At 36.2% G+C, this 19,648-nt stretch overlaps 2 protein-coding genes across 2 annotated transcripts; one reads left to right on the forward strand and one right to left on the reverse strand.

The window, feature by feature from the left end:
* Positions 1–14,651: 14,651 nt before the first annotated feature.
* Positions 14,652–15,445, reverse strand: Krtap15-1 (keratin associated protein 15-1). Its single transcript, XM_074072839.1, has one exon. The coding sequence runs from the start codon at positions 15,395–15,397 to the stop codon at positions 14,960–14,962; it is 438 nt and encodes a 145-aa protein (XP_073928940.1). The 5' UTR covers positions 15,398–15,445; the 3' UTR covers positions 14,652–14,959.
* Positions 15,446–18,514: 3,069 nt separating this feature from the next.
* Positions 18,515–19,392, forward strand: LOC109676270 (keratin-associated protein 14-like). The gene has a single exon (XM_020152740.2). The coding sequence runs from the start codon at positions 18,576–18,578 to the stop codon at positions 19,056–19,058; it is 483 nt and encodes a 160-aa protein (XP_020008329.1). The 5' UTR covers positions 18,515–18,575; the 3' UTR covers positions 19,059–19,392.
* The last annotated feature ends 256 nt before the right edge of the window (positions 19,393–19,648 follow it).

Genomic DNA, 19,648 nt, shown 5'->3' on the forward strand with positions numbered 1-19,648 from the left:
CAAGCACGATGGACTTTTAATTGTTTTGGCGCCTTCAGAATTCCTTTGAATGCATGTGATACATTTTAAAGGATTTTAAAAAAATGTATAACTCCAGAACGGTCAAAAATAAATATTTAGACAGAATTATATGGTTTGAACACACAACGTATATAAAGATGTACATTTTGAGAACCAAAATGTGAAAGGTATGAGGATGGAGCTGCACAGACTTAAAGATTCTTCTTGTTATTGAAGATCATGTTGATACAAATTCAAGCCAGGTTGTTATAAATGTAAAATATTATTATGGTTCCAATGGCATTCACAAAAATATCTAAATACATACACAAAATTAAAAAAGAAAGTTGAGTGGAAGTTATTTCAAATTAGAGTCATAAAACCATATTATTAGAGTGTTTTTTGAAAGCCTACTTTTTAGGCATGCATGTTCCTTTGGTTTCACTAGGTGCTTAGTTCTAGCACATGTTTTAATTTAATGCATTGACAATTAATGGCTAAAAATTAGTTAAACAATTTAAAAATAATTTTAGTATTTAATACATTATCTTATGAGTACTATCTAAAAAATTCTAAAAATGAGGTATTTTATATATTTTTATGGCATGTAAGGAGGTGTTCTTCACCACCAACCCTCAGAAAACTCAAATAAATATTAATGTGTTTAATATATCCTGCCTAATTAATTAATATGGTAAATTCACTTAACTATCATGTGTAGATGTTATACCCACTAATGAGACATAAAGGGTTCAAAATAGGGGTCATACACTCTACCCCAGCCCTCTCCATAAAGCAGAATTCATCAAAACCATATGTTCTGAGATCTGGCATAATGACCAATCTCCTAAACACTTTACTCAAATCCTTGGGGCTCCCTTAGTCCCAGAATCTCACCTTCAGTCTTCCTCTCAAAGCCACACCCTCTATTCATTTCTCAAAACCTTTTGACTTAACTATCAATTCCACAATGACTGCTAGGATTCTTCCTGCAAGGTGACTGGCTACCACTAATGTGATATCCAGCGAAATCTCCCTCACTCTTCCTCCCCAAAGATTACCAAATGTTTGGGTATCAGCAGCAATAGATTCCATAAGGGGTGGAGTATCCTTGGGATTCCATATTTGACTTATGATCAGTTCGTGACATACCACCTTGTAGGGAAATTGGTCCCCTTGTTATAGATTTATAAGCATCCCAGCCCAATTTGTAAACTAGGGTAAATTCCCAATGAAAGCCCTGGCAATTTGGAGGGAAATTTACTACAGGTTATTGGTAGACTATGAATCCTCCATTGCAAAGATATAATCCAATTTTTAGGAGAAAAGCTGTAAGCATCTTCAAAAGACCACAGATAACACTCACAATATAATGTGGTGAAGTACTGTATAAGCTACAAACAGAGTGTGAAGATGAACCTACATTGAGGTTATTATTTGGGATTACTCAAACTTGAATATTCATTTGATCAGTATCTTTAAATCACTAATGTAAGCAGTTATACGTGTGGGTTATTTATGTGTGTTGTATATAAACTTGCATTAATATATTTTCTGAGTTTTATTTATCTTTTTTCAGGTGGAGAATCTGATTTTATCCTCTTTTTTGGTCATTTAGTGACCTGATGATTGTACCATGATTCAGCAGAAATTTTGGTCCTACCACTGAAATAGAATAACAGTAGTGTTTTATGAAGTGATGAATGTTTTTGAGATAAACCCAAACTGGAAGACAAGGAATTAGTTTCCTTAGTAATGCTCATATGGATAATCTCTAAAACAAATGTTTTAATTTTACTGCACTTGGAAACAATTTTTTCAGGAGCTAGAAGAGTCTATTGTTTCTAAAACAATTAGATATACATGAAGATTCTTCATAACTCCAAGGCCAACACAGTGATTGTCAAAGTTGACATTCAAAAAGCACTATCTACCATAGAAATTTTCATATTTTAGAAAACGTAAATTGAAATGGATGCAAATGTCCTCATATTTGCTATCTGCCTTTCATTACCTAACAAGTGTTCTTTCTCTTTTATACACAATGTCTTATTTCATCTGTACACTTTTCTGCCAAATCAATCATTTTCCATTGAAAACAGGAAGAAATTGAGGGTCAGAGGTAAGTTACTGAAGATAATCACCTCATATGCTAGAAAAAGTAATCCTCTGAAGTTTAGTTAAAAAGGGAAACAAGTGAAGCAGTTTTCCCATTTAAAAATATGTGGAAATTAAGAGATGGACACTAAATAAGTTGTCCACAACCATCTCAGAAGATCTCAGCCCCATGGTAAATGTATGTCCCACTCGCTAACTCAGTCTTACTTGTCCAGAAAATACTTTTTGAAAGCAAACACGGCTTTAATTTTTAATAGAGCTCATATTTGTTATATAAAATCACTGTATCTGGAAAAAAATAACTACAAACAAATAAGTAATAGGTAGCACTAAACTTCAGTTTATCTTCAGAGGTTTATAGGACAGTGGGAAACTTAAATCCTAATTCTTCATGATAGAATTTATATGAATGTATGATTTAAAGAATTATTGTAAAGGGGCATAATGAAATTTCAATTGACCAGATATTTAGAGGAGCTCAGCAATATGAACTTGAACAATTTAGAATTTATCATTATAGACTTTCTTTACTGTTTTAATATACAGAATACTCTAAGCATAAGCTATTAAACAAAATGTAAATATTCCATGTTCTTCATTTTCTTATCGGTTCTCTTTGTGTTCTTTCTATAGTTTTATAAAATCCTATTAAATATGTCAACATCAAAATAGTTAGACATCTTTAACTTAAGGGATATGAAAATATGATATCCAAATGGGTTTATTGAGAGTGCACTGTATTATTTGTTAGAAAACCATACTTTGGGGGAGGATGTTACTGGGATTTGAACTCAGGGCCACACACTTGATAGGCAGGCATTCTACCACTTGATCTACCAGCCCCCAAAAAACAACCCTCATCCTGTGCTGAAGTATCAACATTTAAACATACCTTTCTTCAATTGCATTGTCACCGTTCATCTCTCCATACCTTTATTTTTTATCAATATCATTATTCTCTCATTTGTGCCTCATTGGATGAAATAAATCGTCTTAGACATTCATCATGTGTACTGTTAGGTACTTTAAGAATATTTTTCAATATTCATCCTGTTTTAACTGGGCTATATAAAATAAATTATAAAAATGCAATTAACTATTAGTGATACAGATCTTTAGTAACTACATAGTATGTTAATCAAGCGTCTAAAAACAGGAATGTTCAAAGTTTTCTTGACATTAAATGCATAAAAATGTTAACAAAGACTGGGCTTGTGGCACACACCCATGTAATCCCATCTACTTAGGAGACAGAGATAGAGATGAGAGTGGTTTAATGCTAACCCAGGCAAAGTGTTAATGAGACTCCCCCATCTCACCTAAAAGACAGAAACAGTGCCACCACTTGTAATTCCAGACACATGGGAGGCATATGCAGGAGGACTGCTATCTGAAACCAACCTGGACAAAGAGCACAAGACCCTACTTGCAAAATAACTAAAGTAGAACATGCAAACCTTGTCTAGGCATTTGTTTTAGACAAGTTGTCAAGAGATGGAAAATAGAACACAGCACTCAAAATAAAAAGTATTTCTAATACCTTTCTAGCTAGAGAATTCCAAATGATAAAAAATGAACAAAGTGAATTGTAAATTTTACCTCAAAGTAAATATTGCCTGAAAAAACCTCACAAATTTTCATAAAATGAAATGCCCCCCCCCACCAAAAAAGTATGTTATGTTCAGGTGACAGACTGAAATTCTGAAATTGTTGCTTGGAATTTCTAGAGGATCTCCTTTCTTACACAATATAATCTAAATTTGTGATTGTGGCACACACAGCTGAATGCTCTTTATAGCTCAGGCTCAGGTTTAGGCATCTTTACTGCTCCTCAAACACTGCTTTGTACATTTTACTGTGCTGTTTTACTCCCTGGATCTTATTCTGCCATCCAGATTTATTATCTTCTGGTTCTAAATTAAGTTTTAGCCTTTCTGAAAACATTCTTCCAAACTTTACAGCTTTTCTCATATTATATTATTTTATTAGTTAGGATTCTTCAGAGAAACAGAACCAATTGTTGATTATGTACTTATGTTCATAAACATATATATATATATATGCAGATATATATAATCTCTACTGATCTATATTTATCTCTATCCAGAGAGAAAGGGGAGGAGAAAATTATCAGAATATTTAGGGAATAATTTTACCAAAAGAGGATATTTGACAATATCTGAAAAGTTTTTGGTTGTCACAAATGGGGGTTGCTACTGGTATCTAATAAGAGGAAGCTAGAAGATATTATCAAACATCTTATAATGCACAGAGTAGTCCAATCCTATCACAGAAGTAAAATGTTAATGGTGCCAAAATCTACTGAAACTGCAAAAAGAGCAAATGTTTAATTTAGTTAAGTGGAAGAAACAAAGTAGAAAGTGGAGAATGACAAATGAAGGGTATGAGAAGAAAGGCAGTAAGGGAAATGGTAAAAATGTGAGAAATGTGATGGCTAGAAATAGTATATGATGGACCAGTAGTTAAATACATTTTGGAATCAAATTCTCTAGACACTGCCCTCTGTGCTAACATAACTACCATGCACTGCTGTGCCATATGCACAGCTACGCTTTGAGTTGAGCTGCACTGGTGAGTATACGGGGCTCGTTGGCAGGGAAGTGATGAGGTTTGAATATGCATAGACATGCTATTGAAAAGTCTGTCTATTTCAGTGATCAATGATGAAATTATGCCAGAAATCTCTCATACAAATTGCACATAAGAATCTAAGCAAAGGATTTAAAAATGACAATAATCTTATAAACTAATAGGAAGATTAATTACAAGTTAAGTTTCCAATCTACTCTAGCTTTAAGTCTTGTGCAGTCATATAAAATATATTTTTATGAAAGAGTTTGTTAGGTTTACACTCAGTTGACTTTAAGTAAAGGAGATTGCCCTTGATAATGGAGTTATGACTCATACAATGAGTTTAAGGCCTTAAGAGCAAAAACTGATTTCTCAGACACACACACACACACACACACACATCTCAAGACCATCACAGATACACTGGTGGAGTTTCTAGCCTGACAGCCCCATATAGTCATGTGAATTAGTTTCTTAAAAATCTGTCTGGTGGGCATTAATCAATAGGTAGACAGAAAGGTGTGTGTGTGACAGAGAGAGAGAGAGAGAGAGAGAGAGAGAGAGAGAGAGAGAGGGAGGAGAGAGAGGCAAAGATATCTCTCCACACTAAAATCTGCCCCCCAGGAAAACAGCCTTCATTTACATATATGTCATATCTTAGTTGGACTGACTGCTATAACAACATATCATAGGTTGGGTGGTTCAAACAACAGATATTTATTTCTCACATTCTGGAGACAGAGAAATTCAACAGAGATCAAGATACTGGCAAATTCAGTACTGGATAGGACCTTATATCTGGTTTGTAGGTGGGGTCCTCCCTATCCTCACATGGCAGCACCTAGAGAGTGAGGAAGCAAGCACTCTTGTATCTTTTCTATGTGGACACTAATCCCAACATGAGGACGCCTTCCTTAAAAATCAATTGCATCCCAAAGGTCCCATCTTCAAAGACTGTCAAAATGGGCCCCAAAATTCTACAATATGACTAGGGGAACACAAATATTTACTTTAGCGCCTGTGATAATTGGTAATACTCAACAGCAAAGACAGGGCACTAGTGAAGTGCCGGGAGCTTTTATGTCCCTATGGAACATCCTACATCTCCAGCCTGTTAGTATGACAAAACAGAGATTTAACCTTCTTGCAGTAAGAGAAAATGCACCCAGAACATATTTTTTGCTGTGTCTCTCAAGAGGGGTGTTTGAAGTGGCAGTCTAGTCTCAGATAGTTAAAGGTGGGTCCTTCAAGGCAGAGAACTAATTGGGATTGAGTTAATTAATTATAGGATTATTTAGAATTAGTGGGCATAGCAAAAAGAAGATACTGGAGAATGTTTCTTGATATATACTCTTGATTAGTCAGGAAGCTGTTTATCCAGGTCTTCAAGGTATTATTTTCAATAAATCAATCCATAGGAGTTTTCGGAAGCACACACTGAGGTGATTTGTTGGTTTAATCTTACCTGTTCCCAGCACAGGTTTCTGAAATGAAAACTAAGTCAAGTAGACACAGGTGGTTTAAAACATCAGGTTGAGATAGATGCTCTCACATGTCATTTTCCTTCTCATTCTTGCTCTTTGGTGAGAACAGAAGAAGTGAGAATCCGCACAGAGATGGAAGACACAGTAAGGTATAGAAACTGAAAACAGAAAAAAACAATGATCAAATTCCTCTAAACCAAGGTGGCCTTTGCAAGCACATGACAGACCAGAACTGAGGGAAAAAGAAGCTTTGATGTGGCTATAAGATTGCATAACTCATACTGGGTTGGATCTAGCTATTGATATGATATGAGAATATTTTTTAACATCTTAATTTGATCATAGATCTTCCCATTGCATTATTCAGAGACTCATGGAAGTTAGAGCCTCAAGAATGAATTACAGTGGTATTAGGAAAATGAATCAGTTTTTAATTTTGCTTTACAGAGTGCATTCTGCTTAATCCATCAGGCAAAAAAATTTGGTTAAGGGGTTAGACTTTCATTCAATGGGTTCTTTGCAGGATTGGACAGAGTAATTGATTTCTGATCAATGAAGGAACAGTAGATTATACCTAATTTAACCCATGGAAAATTCTGTTATCATGTATAATTTTACCACTGTTTATCAGTGATTTGGCTTACTGGAAATCAGAATAAGTAACATGAACATGAAAACTATGAAAACGTCCTTCTCATATCTCCTATTTTAGGGCACATTATTGATTGATAACTTCAGCAGTCAGTTTCTCAGTCTACCATATTGTTTGTGCCAAAGTCATAATGTCCTCTCCTCTTGGTCAGTAAATGAGCTTGTCAGGGATTCTGAGGTCAATTTTTATAACATGTAGGACTCTTTTTTAAAAAATTTTTTTAATTCATATGTGCATAAAATGTTGGGTCATTTCTTCCCCATGCCCCACATCTCCTTCCTTTCCCCCTACCCCCTTTCTCTCCCCCCTTACCCCCTCACTACGAGGCAGAAGCTATTTTGCCCTTATCTCTAATTTTGTTGAAGAGAGAGTAAAAGCAATAATAGGAAAGACCAAGGGTTTTTGCCAGTTGAGATAAGGATTGCTTTCCTGTACATACATGTTACATTCCAAATTAATTCATCTCTAACTGACCTTTTCTCTAGTACCTGGTCCCCTTCTCCTATTGGCCTCTGTCACTTTAAAGTTTCTGCATTAGTTCCTTTGCATTGAGGACATCAAATGCTATCTTGTTTTTTTGGGGGGGGGGAATTTTCTTGCCTATCCTCATACCTCACTTGTGTGCTCTTGCCTCATCATGTGATTGAAGTCCAATCACCTTGTTGTGTTTGCCCTTGATCTAAAGTCTGCATATGAGGGAGAACATACGGTTTTTGGTCTTCTGGGCCTGGCTAACCTCGCTCAGGATGATATTCTCCAGTTCCATCCATTTATCTGCAAATGATAAGATTTTATTCTTCTTCATGGCTGAGTAGTATTCCATTGTGTATAAATACCACATTTTCTTAATCCATTCATCAATAGTGGGGCATCTGGCTGTTTCCATAGCTTGGCTATTGTGAATAGTGCTGCAATAAACATGGGTGTGAAAATGCCTTTGGAGTAACATGTGTCGCATTCCTTTGGGTATATCCCCAAGAGCGGTATTGCTGGATTATATGGCAGATCTATGTTTAGATTTTTAAGAAGTCTCCAAACTTTTTTCCAGAGTGGTTGTACTAGTTTACATTCCCACCAGCAGTGTAAGAGGGTTCCTTTTTCCCCACATCCTCGCAAACGCCTGTTGTTGGTGGTGTTGCTAATGATGGCTATTCTAACAGGGGTGAGGTAGAATCTTAGTGTGATTTTGATTTACATTTCCTTAATGGCTAGAGATGGTGAGCATTTTTTATGTGTTTTTTGACCATTTGAATTTCTTTTTTTGAGAAAGTTCTGTTTAGTTCACTTGCCCATTTCTCTATTGGTTCATTAATTTTGGGAGAGTTTAGTTTTTTGAGTTCCCTATATATTCTGGTTATCAGTCCTTTGTCTTATGTGTAGCTGGCAAATATTTTCTCCCACTCTGTGGGTGTTCTCTTCAGTTTAGAGACCATTTCTTTTGATGAACAGAAGCTTTTTAGTTTTATGAGGTCCCATTTATCTATGCTATCTCTTAGTTGCTGTGCTGCTGGGGTTTCATTGAGAAAGTCCTTGCCTATACCTATTAGTTCCAAAGTATTTCCTACTCTTTCCTGTACCAACTTTAGAGTTTGGGGTCAGATATTAAGGTCCTTGATCCATTTTGAGTTAATACTGGTATAGGGTGATAAGCATGGATGTAGTTTCAGTTTTTTGCAGACTTCTAACCAGTTTCCCTAGCAGTTTTTGTTGAAAAGGCTGTCTTTCCTCCATCGTATATTTTTAGTGCCTTTGTCAAAGACAAGTTGGTTATAGTTGTGTGGCTTCATATCTGGGTCCTCTATTCTGTTCCACTGGTCTTCATGTCTGTTTTTGTGCCAGTACCATGCTGTTTTTATTGCTGTTGCTTTATAATATAGTTTGAAGTCAGGTATCGTGATACCTCCAGCATTGTTCTTTTGACTGAGTATTGCCTTGGCTATTCGTGGCCTCTTGTGTTTCCATATAAATTTAACAGTAGATTTTTCAATCTCTTTAATGAATGTCATTGGAATTTTGATGGGAATTGCATTAAACATGTAGATTATTTTTGGGAGTATAGACATTTTTACTATGTTGATTCTACCAATCCATGAGCATGGGAGATCTCTCCACTTTCTATAGTCTTCCTCAATCTCTTTCTTCAGAAGTTTATAGTTTTCCTTGTAGAGGTCATTCACATCTTTTGTTAGGTTTACACCTAGGTATTTGATTTTTTTTGAGGCTATTGTAATTGGAATTTTTTTCATATATTCTTTTTCAGTTTGTTCATTATTAGTGTATAGAAATGCTAATGATTTTTCTATATTGATTTTATATCCTGCTACCTTGCTGTAGCTATTGCTGGTGTCTAGGAGCTTTTGAGTAGAGTTTTTTGGGTCTTTAAGGTATAGGATCATGTCATCTGCAAATAGGGATATTTTGACAGTTTCTTTACCTATTTGTCTTCCTTTTATTCCTTCTTCTTGCCTAATTGCTGTAGCTAGGAATTCCAGTACTATGTTGAATAGGAGTAGAGATAGTGGGCATCCTTGTCTGGTTCCTGATTTTAGAGGGAATGGTTTCAGTTTTTCACAGTTAAGTATAATGCTGGCTGTAGGTTTGTCATGTATAGCTTTTATAATGTTGAGGTACTTTCCTTCTATTCCTAGTTTTCTTAGAGCTTTTATCATGAAATGGTGTTGTATCTTATCAAAGGCTTTTTCTGCATCTATTGAGATGTTCAAGTGATTTTGTCTTTGTTCTGTTAATGTGGTTTATTAAGTTTACTGATTTTCATATGTTGAACTACCCCTGCATCCCTGGGATGAAGCCCACTTGGTTGTGGTGAATAATCTTTTGGATGTTGTTGAATTCGGTTTGCCATTATTTTATTGAGGTTTTTTGCATCAATGTTCATTAAGGAGATTGGCCTGTAGTTCTCCTTTTTGGAAGTGTCTTTGTCTGGTTTGGGAACAAGTGTAACACTGGCTTTATAAAATGTGTTTGGTAGTTTTCCTTCCCTTTCTATTTCATGGAACAGTTTAAGGAGGGTTGGTATTAGTTCATCTTTAAAGGTCTGATAGAATTCAGCAAAGAATCCATCAGGTCCTGGACTTTTATTTTTTGGGACACTCTTGATTGCTGCTTCAATTTCATTTTGTGTTATTGATCTATTCAGGTGATTAATTTCCTCTTGGTTCAGTTTTGGATGATCATATGTGTCTAGAAGTCTGTTCATTTCTTCAAGATTTTAAAATTGATTTGAATATAGGTTCTCAAAGTAGTCTCTGATGATTTCCTGGACTTCCATGGTATTTGTTGTTATCTCCCCTTTTGCATTCCTGATTCTACTGATTTAAGTTTTCTTCTCGCCTCATTTTAGTCAGGTTTGCCAGGGGTCTATTGATCTTGTTTATTTTTTCAAAGAACCAACTTTTTGTTTCATTATTTCTTTGTATGGTTTTTTTGGTTTCTATTTCATTGATTTCAGCTCTTATTTTTATTATTTCTCTCCCATTTGTTTTGGGATTTGCTTGTTCTTGTTTTTCTAGGAGTTTGAGATGTATCATTAGGTCATTGATTTGAGATCTTTCAGTCTTTTTAATTTATGCACTCATAAACTTTCCTCTCAGGACTGCCTTTGCTGTGTCCCATAGGTTCCAGTAGGTTGTGTTTGCATTTTCATTGACTTCCAGGAACGTTTTAATTTCTTCTTTTATTTTATCCATGACCCATTGTTCATTAAGGAACAAGTTATTCAGTTTTCAGCTGTTTGCATGTTTTTTGTCTTTATTTTTGTTGTTGAGTTCTAGTTTGATTGCATTCTGATCAGATAGAATGCATGGTATAATTTCTATTTTCTTATATTTGCTGAAGCTTGCTTTGTGCCCTAGGATATGATGTATTTTGGAGAAGGTTCTGTGGGCTGCTGAGAAGAATGTATATTGTGTAGAGGTTGGATGAAATGTGCTGTAGACATCAACTAGGTCCATTTGATCTATGGTATATTTTAGATCTAGGATTTCTTTTTTGATTTTTTGTTTGGATGACCTATCTATTGATGATAATGGGATATTAAAGTCTCCCACGACCACTGTGTTAGAGTTAATATATGCTTTTAGGTCCTTCAGGGTATGTTTGATGAAATTGGGTGTGTTGACATTGGGTGCATATAGGCTGAATGTCCTTCTTTATCTCATTTGATCAAGGTAGGTTTGAAGTCTACTTTGTCTGAGATAAGTATTGCTACTCCTGCCTGTTTTCAGGGGCCATTGGCTTGGTAAATCATCTTCCAGCTTTTCATCCTAAGCCTATGCTTATTTCTGTCGGTGAGATGGGTCTACTGTATGCAACAAATTGTTCGATCTTCCTTTTTAATCCATTTCGTCAAGCGGTGCCTTTTGATGGGGGAATTAAGTCTGTTAACATTAAGTGTTAGTACTGATAGATATGTGGTGATTCCTGTCATTTAGTTGTCTTAGTTGTTTGAAGGTTTGATTGTGTGTACCTAAGTTGAGGTTACTCTCTACTTTCTTGCTTTTTCTTTTCCTGTGATTTGGTGCTGCCTGTCTTTTCATGGTTAAGTTGGGTTTCACTTTCTGTGTGCAGAATCCCTTGCAGAATCTTTTGCAGTGGTGGCTTTGTGGTCACATATTGTTTTAGTTTCTGCTTATCATGGAAGACTTTTATTGTTCCATCTATTTTGAATGATAGTTTTCCTGGGTAGAGTATACTGGGGTTGAGGTTATTTTCATTCAGTGCCTGGAAGGCCTTACCCCAAGCTCTTCTTGATTTTAATGTTTCTGTTGAGAAGTCCTATGTGATTTTGATTGGTTTACCTTTGAATGTTATTTGTTTTTTCTCTCTTACAGCCTTTAATATTCTTTCTCTAGTCTCTGTACTGTTGTTTTTATGATAATATGTCATGGAGTAGTTTTATTTTGGTCTGGTCTGTTTGGAGTTCTGGAGGCTTCCTGTACCTGTATGGGCATAGTTTTCTCTAGATTTGGGAAATTTTCTGTTATCATTTTGTTGAATATATTATGCATTCCTTTGGCTTGCACCTCTTCCCCTTCTTCATTGCCTATGATTCTCAGGTTTTGTCTTTTGATGAAGTCAGTGAGTTCTTGCATTTTCTTTTCACAGGTCTTGAGTTGTTTAACTAATAGTTCTTCTGTTTTTCCTTTAATTACTATTTTATCTTCTAGTTCTGAGATTCTGTCTTCTGCTTGTTGTATTCTGCTGGAATGGCCTTCCATTTTGTTTTGTATTTCTGTTTCATTCTTTTTTCTGAGGTTTTCCATATCCTGAGTCTCTTCCTCTTTAATATTGTCTATTTTCATCCTGAGTTGATTTCTTTATTTATTGTGATCTTTGTTTCACTTTGGTGTTGATACGGTGCTTCTACAATTTCTTTAATTTGTTCTTGTGCTTTCTCAAATTCTCTATTTTTGTTGTTTTGGAATTTCTTGAGTGTCTCCTGTACATTTTGGTTGACCATATCCAGTATCATTTCTATGAAATTCTCATTGATTACCTGCAGGATTTCTTCTTTCAGAATGTTCTTGTGGGCTTCATTGGGTTCTTTGGCATAGTTTATCTTCGTTTTGTTGGAGTCTGGATCTGGGCATCTGTTTTCTACATTTCCCTATGGTTCTTGTACTAATTTATTATTGGGGGGGAAATGGTTTCCCTCTTTTTTCTGTCTTCCCATCATTCCCCTTGCTACTGTTACTGTCTCTGTACTGTGTGTAATTCAGTATTGTCTAGCTTTTAATAATAACAATGATGATATCTAGAATGGCAGGGTGAGAGGAGAGGGAAAGCAAAGAAGGTAAAGAAAAAGGGAAAAAAACAAAATAAAGAACAAAGCCAAAGAAATAAACAGGGAGAGATAGTGTACCTATCAACAGTGAGCTAAATAGGTTTTATAGAGACAGAGAGAGGATAAAATAAATAAATAAATAAATAAAAACAAAAAAAATAAAATTTCCCAAGTTCAAATGCAATACAGTTTCAGTCTTAATAGTTTTGGTGTTAGTCCTTCAGCATCCAGTCCTGGTGTTGGTGTTTGAGTAGTAAGTAGTTCTGTTGTTGTCTCATCAAAGGGAAAAAAAAAAAAGGATTCTGGAGACAGCTTTTTGAATGTGTATCTGAGGTTGCAGCTCACCTTCCACCTACTGTCAGCCATCTGCTGCTGCAGGCTTCATTTATTGCAGCTCTCAGGAATAAGCTTTACACTCACCTAGCCCCACAGCCTTTGCTTATTTAGGGTTCTCCTGGATGCATGCCCGTTTTGTTTTCTCCAGTACACAGCCCTACCCGCCTGTTACAATTGCAGTCTTTTTTTATTTCGAGTTCGCGTGGGGACTTTCCCTCCCCACTCTCTGGTGGAGAGTGCCACACTTTAGCCACTGTTGGATGCCTTCCCCTCTCCAAGCGCACTGAGGGAAGTGGTGCCACACCCTTGTTTATTTACAGTTCACGTGAGGGAGTACCCCGCCCTGTGAAGCTTCCCCTGTTCCAAGGTTGCTGAGTGGGGGCCTCCAGTCCTGCTGGCCAGCTTGTTTATTTACAGTTTGCATGAGGGATTGCCCCTCTCCTGGTCTCTGGAGCTCAGGGCGCCCAGCCCTCTTTGCTACATGTCTTTTTTTTTTCAGCTGCTTGTTTATTATTCAGTTGTTTTTTTCTCTTTTTTCCCTGGGCAGGGGTCAGTCAGTCCAGGGAACTATGCTGACTTGTCCCAGGGAATTCCATATGCCTCTTATTTGCTCACCTGGTGATCTCCCAATCAGGGTAGGAGCTGGGGTCTGGTGGAGCAGGAGCCCTCCTGGTTTTTCCATTTAATTGGTGGTGGGGGGTTCTATGTGCAGGCTGGGGGTGTGGTGGTGTCAGAATTTTGCCTCTTCTTGGTGGTTTTTCCTGCCAGGTGTATCTCCAGTGTCTTTCCAAGAGTTTACTTCAGGAAGCATGCTTTCTGCTTCCTCCCTCTAGTCGCCATCTTGGAATCTTTACCTGTGGGAGTCCTTTGATGGATGGCATGCCAAAGCTTTCCTAGAAACTTTTCTCTAACTAGCTGGGTATGGTAGAGTAGGCCTCTAATCCCACTTACTCAAGTGACTGAGGAAGCAGAATCTCAAGGTAGAGAGTAATCTGGGTAATGAGCAAGATGCTGTCACAAAATAAAATAATAAAAAGGGGGCTCAGGGTATAGCTCAGTGGTAGTGTGGATGCCTATCATATGGTATTTTCACCAACAGATTCCTTTCCTCTCTAATCTTAGGTGACAGCTGTTTTCCTAAGGATTCCAGCAGATACAGTACAACAAATCAATGGGATTTTTTTCAGTGAAGTAAAACCTGTACTTCCTGTGTTGAAGAATGAGCTGTATATGATTTTTTTCTGAGACTTTTTGTAGTCCTTCTTTGTGTTTCCTCTGAATCATGTTTTTATACCCATTATTGACTTGTTACATGATGTCAAGTTACAATTTTGGTTGCATTCACTTCTTTTGCTCAGAAAAATGCCTGGTATAGGCTAGGAACTCAATAATTTTTGTTGAATGCTGCAATGAAATCAAAATAACTGAGGTGATTACATGAGCAAATGTACTCCTGATGGGGTATAAATGTCTTAAGATATGAGGTAGGAAATGAAATATGCCCAGCTTTCTAATTTTCTTCTGAAGTTCGTGCTTTCTGTCAAACAAAATATTAGTGAAACATATGAAATGGAGAAAACAAAACCTGAAGACAGTTGAAGGTATGGGATGTATTTGATAAATGTGTCATATTAATTTAAAAAATGGAAAGTCAGTGTTCATGCTAGAGAAATAAATTTATTTAAATTTAACTTGAATGAAAGAATCCTAGGAGAATGACAGAAGAATTTTCAAAATATGGTAGCCAAAATGATTGTAAGCATTGGCATAAGAATTATAATTCAATATAAAAGTTCACATCAGAATTAGGTGAGCTCACAGGCCAAGGTTATTTGCCCACAGAAAAGCATTCACTTATAGGAAGTCTGTAATGGTGAGTCCTACTGATGCAAATGGTCAGTAAGCCCAGATATTGGACAAGTGGAAGGTTAAAGTTTAATAAGGTGCAGAACAATCAAGGTAGATGGTATTTATTTAGTAGCTTGATCCAGAAAAGTGAGAGCCGAAGGCTGGTTGGTAATAAGATGACTGGAAACTCCTAGAAGAAAAGTAATTTGGGTGGTGGAAGCTGGACCCACATCCAAGAGATGGGAAGCCACTATTTCCATAACCAAAAGCTCCAAAGTTGCTGTATCCAAGAGACCCAGAGTAATTTGTCTGGTAGGGACTGGAGAAGAAGAAAATTTTTGGGTGGTAGCAGGATGCCTGGAAGGATCTGAGCCCCACACTTGAGCCAGTGGGATCAGAGAATACCTCCTGTTGTCCATCATAGAGAGAGGAGCCCAGTTGGTAAGATCTTGGAGAAAAGATTACATTGCTAGGGTAGACAGAATTATAGCTGGAAACTGGGTACCTCACATAACCTCCAAGAGTGTGGGAGGAGAAGTTTCCACAGACACAACTGTAAGACATGTCAGGAGTTCTGGTTTCAGCTGAGTTGCACTGAAATTTGAGTGTGAATGCACCTTCTATGTTGGTACTTATATATCTTAAAAGTAGGTGTAGTAACTGTGACCATTTTAATGAGAATGTTTAATTAGGCTCCAGTAAAAAAGAAATAATTTAACCTTCAAAGAATTTCTTTATGAATGCCATCTTGAATGAAGAATTTCATTTGTTATTCAAAGCAATTGTTCATGAAACAAAAATGCTATTTCTCATTCATCTACCTTGGGAAAATCACTTACAGAAAATCACTGTAAGTGTATCTGTAAGATTGATGTTTTATCATCCTGTCCTTCTTCTAGGTATTAGTAAACTAAAGACACTGATAATTCTACTTCATTTATAGCTCCAAAATTATTTTGTAGTCTGAAGGAGACAAATGTAACGTTCCAAGTTTAGGAACACAATTGAGAAAGAACAGAGAAAAATCTGCATTGCATATCCCTCCTCCCAAATAACCCCCCAAAACCCTTAGTTGGTAGAAATGCTAAATGAGTAGGCAATAAATTTGAATTTAATTTTCTTGTTGCACAAGTGACCATATTGCTTTTGTATATGTGAATATTTGTGGATGAAGGCTCTAAGATTTTCAGGTGTGCTTTGAAGATTACATTGCATAAAACTATTTAAGATAAGGAATCCCTTTCTCTGACATTTACTTGCCTTCCTTTCTTCCCTTCTCCCTTTATTTTCTCCTTTCCTCTTTTTGTACTTTCTCTTCTTTCTTTTCCCTCCCTCCCTTCTTTCCTCACTTCCTTTCTTCCTTCCTTTCTTTCCTCCTTCCTTCATTGATGCTGGGAATCAAATCCAGGGCCATATTTCATTTGATGAAAATGTTCTACCACTAAGCTATATCCCTAACCCCTTGACTTTCTTCTTGATGGAAGACATTAATGAACTCACTAAGCTTGATTATCAAAAACTCTCCATCCTCATAAAGTTTAAATATTTTAGTGGTATTGATGTTATTGAGAATAAAATAATAAGTAAATAATGTATATGATTTTATTCCTTTCTTCCCTCTCAGATGGTGGGATTTTTACTGTATAAGATTAAGAAAAAGCAAAATTTGTGGAAAGTCTATCCCACATAGACTTCACAGAAAGATGAAAGGGTTGAAGAATTTAGTTGTACCTGACCTTAATACATTGAAATATGAGTGGAGAAGGGTATGAAAAGAGATGAGAACATGAAATAGAATATATTCCTTTGAGCTCTAATGTAGTGTATCTATCAAGTGATAAGTGTATTAGTCCTAGAAGACTAAGTAGCAGGGGGACTGTTCTGTACTATCCCATAAAGTTCACCATAGCTAATTGTAAATATAATGCAGGAGCATAGAAAATGACTTAAATAACCTATGGTGGTGGACAAATGTCAAATGTCTTAAGATGCCTATCTTTCAAACTGATAATATGATATAATGAAAATGAGCTGAGATTCATTCTATAAGGAATTAAGCTTACTGGATTGACATTTTAAGGAAAAATGTAAAATAATGGGACTTCCACACTGAGAATGTTGGAAATGTTGAATCAGGATGTGGTAATTGGAATTCCAATCTGATAAAAAATGGAAGATGTTTGCCAAACTCTTCTAAATTTTAGACTTTATGAGTCTGAATTTCTGAATTGAGGAATTGATTTCCAATCATGTTTCATTTATTGGTAATATAGTTTGTCCTCTATTTCTAAAATAAGCTATTATTATTCATTTATCTTCTTATGTATGAAAAACAAAAAACTTCTCAATTTGCAAACCTTCCCATTTCATTTGTCAATAAAATATTGACCATCAAGATATCTGCATAAATATTTAACTCACCTAAATTGAATTCATTCACTGGTTTTCATGTCATCCTTTCTTATATAAGCCATCAGTGAGGAAAATATTTTATGAGATCAGATAATAAGCAATTTTAATTATTCTTTTCTCAAAAAAAGAATGTTCTTCAGCAAAACACTTTTATTCAGTAGTGGAAGGGAAACATTTTTGTATGAACAAACAAATCAAAACAGCACAAGGGCCATAGCAAGATAAACTTTCTCAATCTCTCCTGCTCCTGCAGGAATCAGTCTTCATTACACGATTACATAGAGGTAGAACACAAATCACAGAACACCAGAAAGTATGACCCTTACTTTATAAATTTTGTAATACTTGTCAGAAACACCTGAAAACAATTTAAGTCAAAATGATGTATATTGCTTTTGAGGTGGCAGAAGAATCTTCTTAAGATGGCATCTTCAGCTCAACACTTCAAGGCAATTACGTTACAAACTTTCTTTGGAATAAGAGCATTTTCCTGGTTCTGAGAAATCCATTAATGGGAAACACTAACTCTGATTAGAGATAGAAATACATTGGGAAATTTTATCACATATTTAGTTCTTATTTTTAGTATTATTTCAGCATCTTTAAAGCAATTTATAGTGTTTAGCTCACAACACAGTAAACACACATACACAAAAATAAAGGAAAGCTAAGATTGGCTCTTAATTGTCTGCATTTAGTTTAAAGCAGGAACAGAGGAAAAAGGAAAATTTTCAGTTAATATTTTATTAAACCCATTTAAATTGAAGTCCCAATAAAAACAATACCTTATGCATCTTCCATGTTAGTACTGCTGCTTTCGGATGACACCAGACATTATGTAAGCTTGCCACTTTGTAGCAGCAATAAAGGTATGTTTCTGTTTAAAAGGAATGATGATGAAGGGATCAGTTAAAAACTTTGCTAGCTAGACGGCAACAATTTTGAGACGGATTGTGAAATGGCAATCAATTATTTTTAATTAAGCTAGCTTCCCTCAGCCTGGACACTGTCTACCTCTTAAGCAGCTTCCTGAGTGATCTGCAGGGTGACCTTTGCTAAGGGAAGATGAATAATAGCTTTGAAGATTCAAGATTAATACCTGAATTCCAAGGCGACAAACATTACTGTGCCTTCCAATTGTAAAACCACAAAAATTACACATGTGTGACTATGATGATCTTTTCAATTCAGTTAAAAGCAGCAGGTAACTTGTTTTGCTGTGCCATGAGGATGACACACCCAATGATAAGGGTATATAAACGCCCCAGTCCCTGAAGCAACATTCAAACTCAGAACGTCCTCCTCATCACAACTCCCATCTCCTCTCAACATGGCCTACAACAGCTGCTCTGGAAATTTCTCCTCCCGCTCCTTTGGAGGTTACCTACAGTACCCAGTCTCCTCCTGTGGATCTTCCTATCCCAGCAATCTGCTCTATAGGGCTGAACTCCAAACTCCCATCACCCACCAGCTGGATTCCCCTCTCTACAGTGGCTGTCAGGAGACCTTCGATGAGCCCGGCTGCCAGTCGTCCTATGAGCTGTCCAGTCCCTGCCAGAGGTACTGCCACGGCCCGAGGAGCTCAGCGTTCTTCAGACCCTCTGTGGGATTTGGGTCCAGGGGCTTCCAATCTTTCGGTTGTGTTTCCCCATCCCTGGGTTTTGGGTCCAGTGGTTTCCAGTCAGTGGGTTGTGGTCCCCGCCCTTTCTCATCCTTAGATTGTAGATCCAACTTTTACCGCCCAGCCTACTTCTCGTCTAAAAGCTGCCAGTCTGTTTCTTACCAACCAGCCTGTGGATCTGTCTTCTACTAGTCATGTATTGAAGAAACCAGATATTTAAGCATAATACCTGTAATCTTAAGAGCTACGCTATCTTTTGATGTATCCTGTCGTTAACCTGAATTTTGACTTTTGCTCTTACTCTCACAGATTAGAAATAATTTGAATTCCAGTAATTGGAGAATATATTCATTGAAGAAAGATGCCAAACTGCTTTCTTAGGATTATATAGGCATGCAATCATTGAAGCATAAGGAATGGAGATACATTCTGTATGTGTCTCCTAGTTATTTCTCCTAGTGCATTTGTCTTAGATTTCACAAAGTGAAAAAGCTGTAACTTTAAATAAAACATATATTATTTGAAATTTGTGGATTTCTTTATTTTTTTCTACTTTTTTATTTTCAGAACAACTTCTAAATAGCTGGCTGGGTTTTTCTGCCTCTTATACTTATTTAAAAGCTTTTAACTTTAAACAGTAAAATCATCCCTTTTGATTTGAAAGGAATATTTTCAACTTTTATGTTTACTTATTTGTGAACTGTTAATTCCTTCACATGATCAAATGAAGAACACTTTTTTTTATTTTTTTTTATATTTTTTATTTTTTTTGGTGGTACTGG

This window comes from Castor canadensis, chromosome 5 (assembly GCF_047511655.1).
Source record: "Castor canadensis chromosome 5, mCasCan1.hap1v2, whole genome shotgun sequence".
NCBI classification, from domain to species: Eukaryota; Metazoa; Chordata; class Mammalia; order Rodentia; family Castoridae; genus Castor; species Castor canadensis.

What these genes read in the sequence shown, in the direction of transcription:
- Krtap15-1 (XM_074072839.1), bottom strand. Translation starts at nt 15,397, where the DNA reads ATGTCTTACAGTTGTGTCTGTGGAAACTTCTCCTCCCACACTCTTGGA.
- LOC109676270 (XM_020152740.2), top strand. Translation starts at nt 18,576, where the DNA reads ATGGCCTACAACAGCTGCTCTGGAAATTTCTCCTCCCGCTCCTTTGGA.